General features: G+C 52.5%; 2 protein-coding genes across 2 annotated transcripts; one reads left to right on the top strand and one right to left on the bottom strand.

Moving 5' to 3' along the window:
* The first annotated feature begins 27 nt into the window (after window positions 1-27).
* On the top strand, window positions 28-3,475 carry UBE2C (ubiquitin conjugating enzyme E2 C). The gene is made up of 6 exons (XM_004370298.3): window positions 28-248; window positions 680-707; window positions 1,428-1,514; window positions 2,199-2,403; window positions 2,511-2,570; window positions 3,180-3,475. Exons 1-6 carry the CDS (start codon window positions 148-150, stop codon window positions 3,236-3,238), a joined length of 540 nt encoding a protein of 179 aa, XP_004370355.1. The 5' UTR covers window positions 28-147; the 3' UTR covers window positions 3,239-3,475.
* A 5,198-nt stretch (window positions 3,476-8,673) lies between these two features.
* TNNC2 (troponin C2, fast skeletal type) lies at window positions 8,674-11,425 on the bottom strand. The gene is made up of 6 exons (XM_004370297.1): window positions 11,358-11,425; window positions 9,812-9,863; window positions 9,500-9,643; window positions 9,293-9,407; window positions 9,019-9,155; window positions 8,674-8,763 (listed from the first exon to the last, which is right to left on the bottom strand). The coding sequence occupies exons 1-6, from the start codon at window positions 11,358-11,360 to the stop codon at window positions 8,732-8,734; spliced, it is 483 nt and encodes a 160-aa protein (XP_004370354.1). The 5' UTR covers window positions 11,361-11,425; the 3' UTR covers window positions 8,674-8,731.
* Window positions 11,426-12,895: the final 1,470 nt, after the last annotated feature.

The raw sequence follows: 12,895 nt of genomic DNA, 5'->3' as shown, positions 1-12,895 counted from the left end.
ACCTCATTGGCTGGATCAAACCCAAGCGAGCCGCTGATTGGCCGGCGCGGCCAGAGGGTTACAATTCAAACGCGGGCGGGTGGGCCCTCGGCCCTGTAGTTGCCGTCTTGTCTTCCGAGTTTCTGTCTCCCTGCCAGTGCCGCCCGGATGGCCTCCCAGAACCGCGACCCAGCCGCAGCCAGCGTCGTCGCCGCCCGGAAAGGGGCCGAACCGAGTGGGGGCGCCGCCCGGGGCTCCGTGGGCAAGAGGTGAGCGAGGCGGAGGTGAAACACCCGCCGGGGCCCGGCATGCCGGGGCATTGGGGCCGAAAGCGGGACTTCCGGACCCCCACCTCCTTCTGGGGCGGGGGAGGTCTGGCGGGCTGCGGCAGCGACACGCTCGGACCTCAGGCTGCCCTTTGAGACCTTCCGAAGCAGGACGGGAGAAGAGCGACGCTGCCGATATTCTCCGGAGGCGGAGCCGACATAAGGATGCGCCGGGGTCCCTGTGGCGTGGCGTGGCGTGGCGTGGGGTGGGCGGAGAGGGGGAGGAATTGAGAACATGCCAGAAGCTTCCTGCAGAAGCCTGGAATTCGGGAGAATGAGGACTCACTCGGATCCTACGGTGGAGATGAGATGAGGGGGAAGCCTCCCTTACTGCTCCTCCAGACCCCCAGGTGACCCCAATGCTCTCTCTGCAGGCTACAGCAGGAGTTGATGACGCTCATGGTGAGTGACTGAGCCGCCCAGATCCCCAGTCAGGTAGTCCAGTGATCAGTAGCCTCCCTCCTATGTCAGGCCCTTTGCTGGACATGGGGCTAAAAAGATGAGCACCCTCTGCTGACTTCCGAAGTTCACACACTCCACTTACACCCTTTCTTCCGGCAGTTCCTTCTCCCAGTCCCATCCCCTGACAATGAAGTTATCTCTACAAAGCCTTCCTCTGTCCAGCCTGGCTCTCCTTCCCTGCCCTGAGCTTTAACCCTGTGCAACTCCCCACTTTTCTTAGCATTTGTAGTCCTATCACTTCTTGGAGTGCTGTCTTCCTAGACGTCCTTTTCTACATCATCCATGAATATTTAGTTGAAATCCTCCAACTCCCACACTGTATATCTCCCTGGTCTGTGAAGCCTTTTCTATAACCAGTCCTGAGCTTTATATGAAACCAACACTTGATAGCAGGTTAAGTGAATTCCCAGCAACTAACATGATTCTGGGTCCAGAGCTGCCTCTTGCTTCCTTGCATAACCTCTCCCTCCTCAGCCTGGTGACGATTCTCTATAATCCCAAGCTAATCACATCCCCCAGAAGACTCTCTCAACTTGGTCTGGTTGCTTTATTTTGGATCAAAATGTGATCAGGTTGAGGGGAAGGGGCTTGCCCACTGACCTCCATTGCTATTCCCAAAAAGTGTACTTAGAAGTCCAGTGAGCGTTGTTTCCTCCCCAGATGTCTGGCGACAAAGGAATTTCTGCCTTCCCTGAATCAGACAACCTTTTCAAGTGGGTGGGGACCATCCATGGAGCAGCTGGCACAGTAAGTGTACAGTTGGGGTGCAATCAGTGTGACTTTGCTAAGTCGGGGGTGGGTGGGAGGGGAAATCCAAGTGCCCAGTCTGCTTCAGCTGGGCAAAACACTCCCCCGAGTTGTTCACTGCTGTGAGCCTTGTGGCTTCCTTCTTTTCATGTCTACAAAGAGTGTCAGTTTAAAGCAAAACTTTAAATGCCTGTGGGAGGCCAGACAGCAAAGTAAATGAACGGAGTACAAATGAGCCTTTTGGGAAGGGGCGGGGTGGGGGAGAGGGGCATCACAAATCTCAAAGGGGTTGCTTCCTATTGCTGCAGATCTGATTTGAGATAAATTGAAACAGAGACCTGTGTGCAAAATCTCGGAATTTTTACTTCTTAGCAATTTATTAAAATTCTAATTAGTTTACAGCCTTGGACCAAAGGATCGCTGCTGTTCCCTCTAACTCCTCTTGATTCTCCACTGACGCTCCAAGGGGGCACTTTCACCTCCTGCAGGGCACCTCACAGTTGTAACCAGAGCCACCAGATGGGAGAGACAGCACCAGAACCAACCTGGAGTTTTGTCTTTTGTCTTTAATTCCCAGACAGAAATTCCCATGTCCTAGCAAACCCCCTGGTCTGAGGCTTGGATTGGGATAATGACGCTCAGGGTAGGGCTGCTCACTCTTGCCTCTGTTTCTCCAAATGCCAGGTATATGAAGACCTGAGGTATAAGCTCTCTCTGGAGTTCCCCAGTGGCTATCCTTACAATGCACCCACGGTGAAGTTCCTTACGCCTTGCTACCATCCCAACGTGGACACCCAGGGTAACATCTGCCTAGACATCCTGAAGGACAAGTGGTCTGCCCTATATGACGTCAGGACCATCCTCCTCTCTATCCAGAGCCTGCTAGGAGGTAACTTCTGAGACCACTCCCTCCCTCTGCACACTGGGAACCTACCTGGGACTCCCCTGGGCCAGCCTTTTCTACCCCTTGACCATTCTTTTTCTCTTCACCCACAGAACCCAACATCGATAGCCCTTTGAACACACATGCTGCTGAACTCTGGAAAAACCCCACAGGTGGGTCCTTTGTCCTCAGGCACAGGGTGCTCCCTGCCCAGTCCTCAAACTAAAGGATCCCAGTGACTCAGGACAGTGTCCTGAGGACGGTTGTGGGTCAGCCCAGCTCTGCCCCTACCTTGGTGCTCCTGGTGTGTCTGTTTGTAATGAAACCGGGAAATTAACCCCCACCCCATCCACGTTGGAGGCGCCCTGGTGGCGCAGTGATTAAGCTCTTGTGCTAATTGAAAGGCTGGCAGTTCAAACCCACCAGCCGCTCTGCGGCAGAAAGATGTGGCAGTCTGCTTCCATAAAGATTACTGCCTTGGAAACCCTATGGGGCAGTTCTACTCTGTCCTATATGGTCGCTATGGGTTGGAATTGACTCGATGATGATGGATTTGGTCTGGTATTTTTGAACCCCATCCACATTGATGTAGGTTGCAGGGCTTCTTAATAGAAGGCAAATGACTGCCCTCCCCAGGCTCACTGGAAGCAGAGGCGGTCCAGGAGGGAAGCTAGCCTCTCCCCCACCTCCCGAAGCTTTGTTTCCCTGGTCAAGCTGCCCTCTTGCCCACCTTCGCTCCTCCTGTCCCCATCACTCACCGAGACCTACCTATTCTCTTCCAGCCTTTAAGAAGTACCTGCAGGAAACCTACTCAAAGCAAGTCTCCAGCCAAGAGCCCTGACTCAGTCTGTGTAGGCTCTCTCTTTGTGTTGTCTTTATTTTTTTTCTTTGCTGGTCTGTCCTTTCCTTGATTTCTGTGTAGGACTCTGTATCTTAAGCTGTGGCATCATTTTTGTTTTGTTTGTTTTTTAAATTATGTCTCCATTTGAGCCCTTTGTGAATATATTAAATAAATACATTTTGGGTTTTGTTTTGTTTTCCTTTTGCAAGTTGCTGCCTTGCAGTTACTCTAGAGTTGGAGGTGGGACCCTTGGCTGTGGAGGTTAGGCTTAGGATCTACCTGGGCTCTTCTTGCCCTGCTCTTTTCCCCAAAGACGAGAAGCAGATGCTAAGCTGTAGGGCCCAGCAGTGGGGTGACTAGTATTTGTTCCCTTGTGACCTTATTTTACAACTCAGCATCTCTGTCCTCATTTGTATAATGGGTGTCACAATAATGCCTGTTTCTGTGGGGTTGTGATGTGCACCAGGAATGTTCGTGGAGTTTGTTCCAGTGTGCTGCAGATAAGGCTGAACCAGACCTTAGGCTGAAACAGCAATAGTTGTAGAAAAGTGTGTGTGTGTGTTGAGGGTGAAGTGCGACCAGATATCCACCTTCTGACACTAGAAGGCGTTCTGGCCCTGAAAAAGGAGAGAGAAGGCTCAGGCCACCCTACAGCAGGCCCAGGGTCTGGGGACACAGTGACAGGAAGCCAGTTTCCTGTCAGAAGCCTCAGGACTGAGCGAGCTCTGGGCTCACTTCCAGTCCCAGGTCCCCCATGGACAGCTCCATCTCTGCCAACAGCTCCTCCAGCCCCTGCACTCTGGCCCAGGCTCCTAGCCCCTGGAGTCACTGGCTTGCTGCAGGCTCCAGTCTTTGGGCCCCTGGGAGGAGACACCAGTACTGAGCAGCTGGGTCTATGCTGGGCCAGGGCAAGGCAAGGGGAAGAGCAGGCTGAGGTGATCGGCCAGGCCCAGGTCCTGTAGGAAGGTGGACAAGTACAGCACCCAGGTGTGCTCCAAGATGGCCCGGGTCTTAGGCTCAGCACCCAACCTGGTCAGCTCCCCCAGCAGCTAGTTGTGCAGGCCTGGGTGGGGTGAGGTGGGGGGTGGAGACAGCAGGGGCAGGTCCCCACCCAGCCCTGTCTCCAGCTGCTAGCCCAGGCCCTTCTTGCCCTATCCCCACATCAGGTAACCACATGTGAAAAAAGATCAAGCTGTCGGCTGGAATTGAAACACAGGTGTCTTCTCGCTTTCCTCACTGTACTGTTGGCCCTCTCCTGGGGCTTGGAGCAGTGCTTCACAATCCAAAGTGGGGATCTTGTTAAAATGCAAATTTTTATTAGGTTGGTCTGGGATGGGGAGAAGGGGGGCCTGAGAGTCTGCATTTCTAATCCGTTCCCAGGTGATACCATTGCTGCTGGTCTAGTTAAACAAAGGTTTAGAGCAATTCTCCAGGTGTGGTCCTTCCAGCTGCTCAGGCATCAGCTGGCAGCTTGTTAGAAATGCAGATTATCAGCCCCACTCTGTTACAACAAGCTCTCCAGGTAATTCTGATACTTGATCAAGTTTGAAAATCACTGGCTTAGAGGATGTCTAAAGAGCAGAGCTCAGTACCTGACGCTAAATTGGTTCTTCATAGGTGGTGGCCGAAGGGGCCGGATTTTTGTCTGCCTTTGAGGAAATCTCTCTGTGTGGTCATCGGTCGGTCATGGTGTTTAGTCCCCCAGATTGTCACATGACCTACTTTATGTCAATCTACTCTGTCGTTCAGAACCAATCAGAGTCTTTCTTAGAATTAATCAATGGTAGAGAAATTATTTTACTGATTGGGTTGCTAAAAGATGGGGCCAGCAAGTCTGGGCTGCTGATGGAGACAGCTGCAGACAGAAGCCACACAGAGGCCAATAGCTGAGAGACAGGTGACACGTGAGACTCTAGCCTCCATGCCATGACTTCTCAGTTTCGTGAGCCAAAAAATCCCTTTGTGGTCTGTTTCCATGAAGAGCACAGCCTTGGAAACCCTATGGGGCAGTTCTAGGGTTGCTAGGAGCCGGAAGTGATTCCATGGCAACAGTCTCTATAAAATGGGAAGTACCTGCCTCACAGAATAGTCATAAGGACTGTAGAACAGTGCCTGGCACATAGTAAACAATCAATCAATGTGTACGGGACTCACAAATCGCTATGAAAGCACAGAGGTGGGGCACTTAAGGCAAAATAAGAGGGTCAGGGAAGGCTTTCCAGAAAACGGCGATGGAGCCACAGGGATATATGATAGCATGGGGAGATGAGGAAGACAGGCTGGTGGAATAGCACAGATGTCCGATCACAAGGGGCCTTGCCTCTAGGGTTGTGTGGGTGAAATGAGACAACGCGTGCAATGCATAGCACACAGTAGGCACTCAATACATAGTGATGATAAGTAAACTCGAGCACTGATTCCAGCTAGAAATACAAACTGGAGACTTATGAACTGGACAGAAAGGGGAAAAGAGAACATTAAAGAGAGGGAGGCCTGTAGCAGTGAGTAAGAACCGGAGAGTTCAGAGTTTTAAGAATGAGGATGGTGACAACAGCAACTCGAAAGATTAGACAGGAACCTTAGGGGGCAGTAAGTTTATGTTAATGAGGGAGGAACAGCTCAGAAAAGGAGGGTCAGAATGGTCGCACAACTCGAAGAATGTAATCAGTGTCACTAAATTGTACATGTAGAAACTGTTGAATTGGTGTATGTTTTGCTGTGCATATTCCCAACAGCAACAAAAATAAAACTGAGAAACAAAATGATGATGATGATAATGATGATAACAACTGATTCATTAAAAGCCATCCCTGGGTGGCACAGATTTTTTTTTAATTTCATTTTATTGTACTTTAAGTGAAAGTTTACAATTCAAATTAGTCTCTCATACAAAAATTTATACATACTTTGTTAATTGACCCTAATTGCTCTCCCTATACTGTGATAGTACATCCCTCCTTTCCACCCCGGATTTTCTGTGTCCATTCAACCAGCTCCTGACCCCTCTGCCTTCTCATCTGACCGCCGGGCAGGAGCTGCCCATTTAGTCTCACATATCTACTTGAGCTAAGAAGCACACTCTTCATGAGTATCATTTTATGTCCCATAGTCCAGTCTAATCTTTGACTGAAGAGTTGGCCTCAGGAATGGTTTTAGTGCTGGGTTGACAGAGTCGGGGGGCCATGCTCTCTGGGGTTCCTCCAGTCTCAGGCCATTAAGTCTGGTCTTTTCACTAGAATTTGAGTTCTGCACCCCACTTTTCTCCTGCTTCAACAGGGACTCTCTGTTGTGTTCCCTGTCAGGGCGGTCATTGGTGGTCGCCAGGCACCATCTAGTTCTGGTCTCAGGCTGATGGAGCCTGTGGTTTTTGTGGCCCTTTCTGCCTCTTGGGCTAATGCTTTCCTTGTGACTTTGGTGTTCTTCATTCTCCTTTACTCCAGGTGCTTGGGACCAATTGATGCATCTTAGATGGCCACTAGCTAGCTTTTAAGACCTCAGACGCCACTCACCAAAGTAGGATGCAGAACATTTTCTTAATAAACTTTGTTATGCCAGTTGACCTAGATGTCCCCTGAAAGCATGGTCCCCAGACCCCTGCCCCTGCTACTCTGTCCCTCAAAGTATTTGGTTGTATTCAGGATACTTCCTAGCTTTGGTTTAGTCCAATTGTGCTGACTTCCCCTGTAGTGTGTACTGTCCTTCCCTTCACCTAAGATAATTCTTATCTGCTATCTAGTTAGTGAATAACCCTCTCCCTCCCTTCCCACCCTCGGAACCATCAAAGAATGTTTTCTTCTGTGTTTAAGCCTTTTCTTAAGTTCTTATAATAGTGGTCTTATACAATATTTGTCCTTTTGTGACTGACTAAATTCATTCAGCATAATGTCTTCCAGATTCCTCCATGTTATAAGGTGTTTCACAGATTCATCGTTGTTCTTTATCGTTGTGTAGTATTCCATTGTGAGTGGCACAGATTTTTAAGTGCTTGGCTATTAACTGAATGATTGGTGGTTCAAACCCACCCAGAGGCACCTTAAGAGAAAAGCCTGGTGATCTGCTTCTAAAAGGTCACAGCCATTGAAAACTCTATGGAGTACAGTTCTTCTCTGAAACACATGGGGGTTGCCATGAGTTGGAATTGACCCCACAGCATCTAGTTAGCATTTATTAAACGCTTACTAGGTGCCAGGCACTATTCTAAGCACTTTGCACACAACGCTGTGAGGTAGGTCCTACTGTCATTATCTGCATTTCTCAGATGAGGAAAATGAGGCACAGAGTGGTTTAATGTGTCACAGGCAGTGAAGATTTGAACTCAGGCAGCCTGACTCTAAAGCTTAACTACCACTGCACTTGATTAGTTATGGCCTGATGCCTGCTGTAATTGTGTTGTGTACAAAGGGCTCCAGGAGCCAGAGCTGGGAGCCAGTGCCATCAAGGAAGGAGAAGATGGTATCTGAAGATGGTGTCTTGTGAGTTAGAGTTTGTAAGGAGGAAAGGCATTTCAGGCAAGAACATTTGCAAAGGCCCAAGGCGTTCAAAGTGTATGCACTTCCATATCAGGAATGGTCAATTTCCCAATGTGGCTGCAATTCCGAAAGAGGGTTATGGGGAGGCGGGGAGCAGAGGGAGGAATTTGGATTTGGATTCTAGAAGCAATGGGGAGCCTTGAACTGCTTCCAACTGGGAAGTGGCTCCATCAGACTTCCCTCTAACCTGATCAAGTTGGTGGCCCTCTATTGAGCGCATTGGAGGGGCCATCAGGCAGGGAGACCTGCGGAGGCAGGGATCTAGGGTCGAGATGACAGGTCAGCACCTCCTTCATGGCTGTGTGCCCACCCTTACCCCTACCATCGAAGGCACCTCGCACCTAGTAAGCCCGCGTAAGAACAGGCAGAAACCATTCTGCCTCGGATGAGTGGACACACAACACACTCCCAGCTCCCCAGAGCGGTAGCCTGCATAAGGTGAGACGAGTGCGGCACCCAGTACCCAAAGGCTCCAGAAAGAAAGGTCGGTGGGGAAGTGAGGAGGCTGCAGGGTCCTGCCCCCCGGGTCCAGCCGCCTGACGCACCCTCACCCTACACACACCCTCCCACCCGTGCACCCTCCGCGGGCTCACCCTGACTCAGCTCAGCTGCTGGTAGCCGGCCACCAAACCGCCGAGCTATGCGAGCGCGGCCCGACACTCGGTGGCCGCCGCCTCGGGCTCCTGCGGCCCGGCGCCCTTCAGCATCCCTTAGCTCCCGGCCCCCCGGGAGCGCTCGGGGTGGCGCCTGGACAGCGGCCCAGCCAGGCGGCCCTGAGACCAGATGCCCCGGCCCTCGGGTCACTCAAGCCACGCGCTTTGCAAGGTTTGCTTTTATTCATTCCAGACACAGACCCAGAAGGATCCACACCTCCCTCCCGGGCAGAGGTGGAACTCGGCGGGGACTGGGGGATCCGCCCGCGCCCGAGGGACGCGCGCTCTCGGCGCAAGCAAGGGTCAATTCCTTACTGCACGCCCTCCATCATCTTCAGGAACTCTGCGGGGAAGGAGACGACAAGGGTCAGGGACGTTGGCTCTGGCGACGCCGAGGGGCGCCGTGTTACCAATTGATAAATAGCACCAAGGCGCCCCAGCGCAATACCGGCTCACAGGGGTAAAGGGGACCTGGTCAGGCTATGCCCAGCCCTGCCCTCAAGGCCAAGGACACCCGGGTGGGTACCAACCGCATCCATGCACGCCCTGGACGCTCCCACGTGGCCCCCTTCCCCGTCCCCGCCCCCGCGGCCCTCACCATCGAAGTCAATGCGGCCATCGTTATTTTTGTCTCCGTCTTTCATCAGGGACTCGATCTCCTCGTCCGTCACGTGCTCCCCGGAAGCTCTGAAAATCTCAGCCAGTTCCTCGGGGTCGATGTAGCCATCTGCGTTCCTTCGGGGCAGAGGGGCAAGACCAGGCTGAGGGCCGTAGCAACCTGCCCTGACCACGCGGAACTGCCCTCCCATACCCTCACACCGGGGCAGCTTGGCGCCCTGCCTGCCGACCAGGCCCCCAGGCCCCCAGTGCACCTGTCGAAAATGCGGAAACACTCGGCCAGCTCCTCCTCGGTCTTGCCCTTCGCGTCTTCTTTCATCTGGCGCACCATCATGACCAAGAACTCCTCGAAGTCAATGGTGCCGCTGCCTGAGCGGAGAGGGTGGCTGAGTGGGCCTGAGCCCCGGATGCCCGCCCCTCCCCACCATCACCACACTGGCCTCCAAGGGCCACCCGCTCACCATCCTCATCCACCTCCTCGATGATGGCGTCTAACTCCTCTTTGGTAGGTGTCTGGCCCAGCATCCTCATCACGGTGCCCAACTCCTTAACGCTGATGTCACCGCCACCATCAGCGTCGAACATGTCAAAGGCAGCCTTGAACTCTGCCAGGGAGGATGAGGGCCCAGGGCTGAAGGGAACCTGGCTTCGCTGTCACCTCCAGAGCCCGCATCATAGATACACCTGCCCTCCCACCCTGCCCTGCGCCAACCATGCCCCTCCCCCCACACACACACACACCTGCAAACACCCAGCCCTCCACCCTCACTCACCAGCAATCATCTCCTCGCTGAGGTAGGACCGGGCCTCAGCCTGCTGGTCCGTCTGCAGAAGACACAGAGAGTCAAAGAGCAGAAAGGGCAGGCCTAGCACAGATTCTTGCCATAGCTCCATTCTTCCCAACCCCCATTTCTGTAAGCACACCCCGCCCCCACTTCTCCAGAAGACCAGGTCCAAACTTGCCACATCTCCTTCCTGGCCTCCAGGCACCCAGCCCCATTTAGAAGAGATAAGAAGGAGACAGAGATTATGTTCAAGGCCTCTTCACTGGTCAATCTGAGGCCAAGTCAGGAACACCCCCCACCCCGGTGACCATGGGCAAATCACTCAGATTGAACTGTGATTGAAATTCATCATAGAGATGAAATCATGAACATGAAAGGGTTTTGTAAAGCCCCAGCACATTTCCAGCATGATTTTCCCGTTTTTCATAGGTCCTAATGGTGCCTAGTGCTTTAGGAGGTACTCAGTAAATGTTTGTTCTCCAATAAATAATAATGCAACACAAAGTTCTTGAGCTCTTAGTATGTGTCAGGCCACAACCAGGTACTGGGACCACCAAGAAGAGTGGAACACATTATTCTGAGAACTTGAAGAGATGGAAGATGCAGCTCCAAATGTTAAGATTCCTTCTTATGATTCAGTCATTAAAGACCTCTCATACTGGGCAGAATGGAATGGAGGCCTTCAGGGGGTGAAAACAAGATTGCCGTGGGAGTTTCCAGTCACATCCAAGCCAGACTATCTGGGTAGGCTTCATGGAGGAGGAGCCATTGCACAGCAGCTGGCAGCAAGGAAGGGCTGAGGTGTCCAAGGAGTTCTTCAGCCTCTGGCCCGGCTCCTTGCTTCCCTCCCCCCATTTCCCTAGGCCAGGAGGGCAGGCTATTTTTAGTCAGGTGTGGGCAACAGCAGCTGGTCCCTGGGGTCTGGTTACTCCTTGAAGTGGGGAGGGAAGTCTCAGAGGAAAATGACAACCCCAAATCAGGACCCCTTTCTGAGAAGCTGAAGTCTCTCTAACTCTAGTCTGCTGTCTTCTATCCTTTCCTATCACTCTCAGGGCTCTTGGGTCCCTGCCCCTGAGCTGCTTCCAGGTGTTGCAGGCCTCCTTACTTCCAGGGGAACCTTTTTCTGTCACTGACAATAGGAGGTTTGGGCAGGCTTCTAGCCCACTCCTGCCACTGGCTCACTGGGTGACCTTAGTCAGCTCACTCTGGCTCTCAGTGTCCTCATCTGTACCATGAGAGAGCCAAGCTAAGACCCCCTCACAGCTCTATGACTTACATTGCTGGAAGTCCCAGAAGGTCTGGAAGAACCGGCAAGCCTTGAGGATCAATCCCTGGAACATCCCAGCCCTCCCCTTCCAAGAGAAGTTGAAGGCCTTCTTCCCAGGCTTTCTCCGAGAAACCTGGGTTCCAAGAAACCTTCATGCTCCATCTTCAAACGTCCAAGTTACTGCCCCCCAGAGCACACAGATCTGTCCTCAGAGAAGCCCAGAAGTGCCCTAGCGAGTAAGGGAACAGAGTCCCTCCTTCTCCTTACCATGGTTGCAGGTCACTGGGACTCCTCTGCTGCAGGTCACCTCCTCTGCGCTGTACCACCCAAAGATGTCTTGGCCCACTCCAGCCCACAGGATTTGTAGGGGCACCCTCTCCTCCCACCTCCGTGCTCCCCAGGACTGGATACCCTGGCCAATCAGATCCTGGGGTCAGCGAGCCCCACCCCTCCTAAAGCCCTAACCCATTACCTAATTTAGCCAAGGGCCCTTGCAGAGAAATTTAAGCCTCTGAGCAGGTGGCAAGCCTTGTCGTCCTAGATTCTCATGAGGAGTACCCGCCCCGCTCCACCACCTCAGAGAGCACCCCACCCTCAGGAAGCACACTTGCTCCAAGATGGGAAAGGACCATCAAAACAGAAAAGTGAGTCAGCACGGTGGAGTGGGAAGAGCACAGCCTTGTGGTGCGAAATCCAAGATCCAAGTACTGCCCCTATGAGCGGTGTGACCTTGGGCAGGTGGCCATGTCTCTTTGAGCCTCAGTCTCCTCAGCTGTGAGATGGGGATAATTATAACTTCCCTCACAGAGAGACCGTGGTAAATGGGAACCCAGGTATAAGTCACCCAACTTGGGCCAGGTACTTGGGGTTGGAACTTGGCAAGTGGAACTCCCTGTCCTTGAACCATAGTAAGGGGCAGGGGACAGGATGAGGGGAAAGTGATAGCTACAGCCACCATTTATTGAACCTTTATGGCATGCTGCACACTGTGCTCGGCATCAAGTATTCCTTCTATTAGGTAGCAACTATTATTATATCCCGTTTTACTGAAGTGCTTTGTATATTCTAAATGTCTATACATGTTGGTGATCCTTATTATTGATGCTGACTGGAGAGAAGTTGAGGCAGTCCTAGGAGGTCAGCAGGCATCCAGATCAAGTGTGTGGAGGGGTCAGGGAGAGAGCACAGATTTAGAGGAGAAAGAAAATAAGCACTGAAAGCAAAGAGTCTTCTCTGAAGCATACCCTCTCTAGGAAAAGGGTGTTTGGGATTCACTTTTTTTTGAGGGGGTGGGCGGTCAGGGGAAGGTTCTCTGAGTATGTGAAGGGGCAGCTGGCCCCTTCCTAGAGCTCCATGAAGAAGTCTGGAGGAGCTCGGCTGGCCATCTGGAGGGTGAAGGAGCGGGCAAGTCAAGTCTGAAGGGAGCCCCGTGAATACATACCATCTAGGCTGGGCGTTGTCGGGTAGGAAAGGCTCATGGACAGTGGCTAAGTCAACAGAAAGAGCACTGAAGCAACCGAGTGCAGGTCCTGGGGCCAGGGAAGGGGGCCTGGGCAGCAGGAAAAGCAGATGGACAGTGGCAACTGGGCTGCCCCCTTCCCCCTATATATAGACATTCCAAGGAACGTTGTTCGGAGCCAGGCCAGGCTAAATCAGGCCTCTCCCAGCCCGACAGAGGCCCAGGGGCGACACCTAGGGAACTTCAATTTGGACACAAAGGCTGGAACCACGGGTCCCTTTGGAAAAGAGGTCCTGGAACCCTCGGGGATCATTTGTTCATTGATTTCTCCTTTTGTTTACCCCGG

This window comes from Trichechus manatus, unplaced genomic scaffold, assembly GCF_000243295.1.
Source record: "Trichechus manatus latirostris isolate Lorelei unplaced genomic scaffold, TriManLat1.0 scaffold00008, whole genome shotgun sequence".
NCBI classification, from domain to species: domain Eukaryota; kingdom Metazoa; phylum Chordata; class Mammalia; order Sirenia; family Trichechidae; genus Trichechus; species Trichechus manatus.
The sequence above is the reverse complement of the archived record's forward strand: the minus strand, read 5'-3'. Positions and strand labels throughout refer to the sequence as shown.

Excerpts from the sequence above, each read along its gene's own strand:
- TNNC2 (XM_004370297.1), bottom strand. Across the intron at positions 9,408-9,499 it reads CGAGGAGGTGGATGAGGATG|GCAGCGGCACCATTGACTTC; the intron begins GTGAGCGGGTGG and ends CTCTCCGCTCAG. Across the intron at positions 9,156-9,292 it reads TGTTTCCGCATTTTCGACAG|GAACGCAGATGGCTACATCG; the intron begins GTGCACTGGGGG and ends TCTGCCCCGAAG.
- UBE2C (XM_004370298.3), top strand. The coding sequence starts at position 148 with ATGGCCTCCCAGAACCGCGACCCAGCCGCAGCCAGCGTCGTCGCCGCC. Across the intron at positions 708-1,427 it reads AGGAGTTGATGACGCTCATG|ATGTCTGGCGACAAAGGAAT; the intron begins GTGAGTGACTGA and ends TTTCCTCCCCAG. Across the intron at positions 2,571-3,179 it reads ACTCTGGAAAAACCCCACAG|CCTTTAAGAAGTACCTGCAG; the intron begins GTGGGTCCTTTG and ends ATTCTCTTCCAG.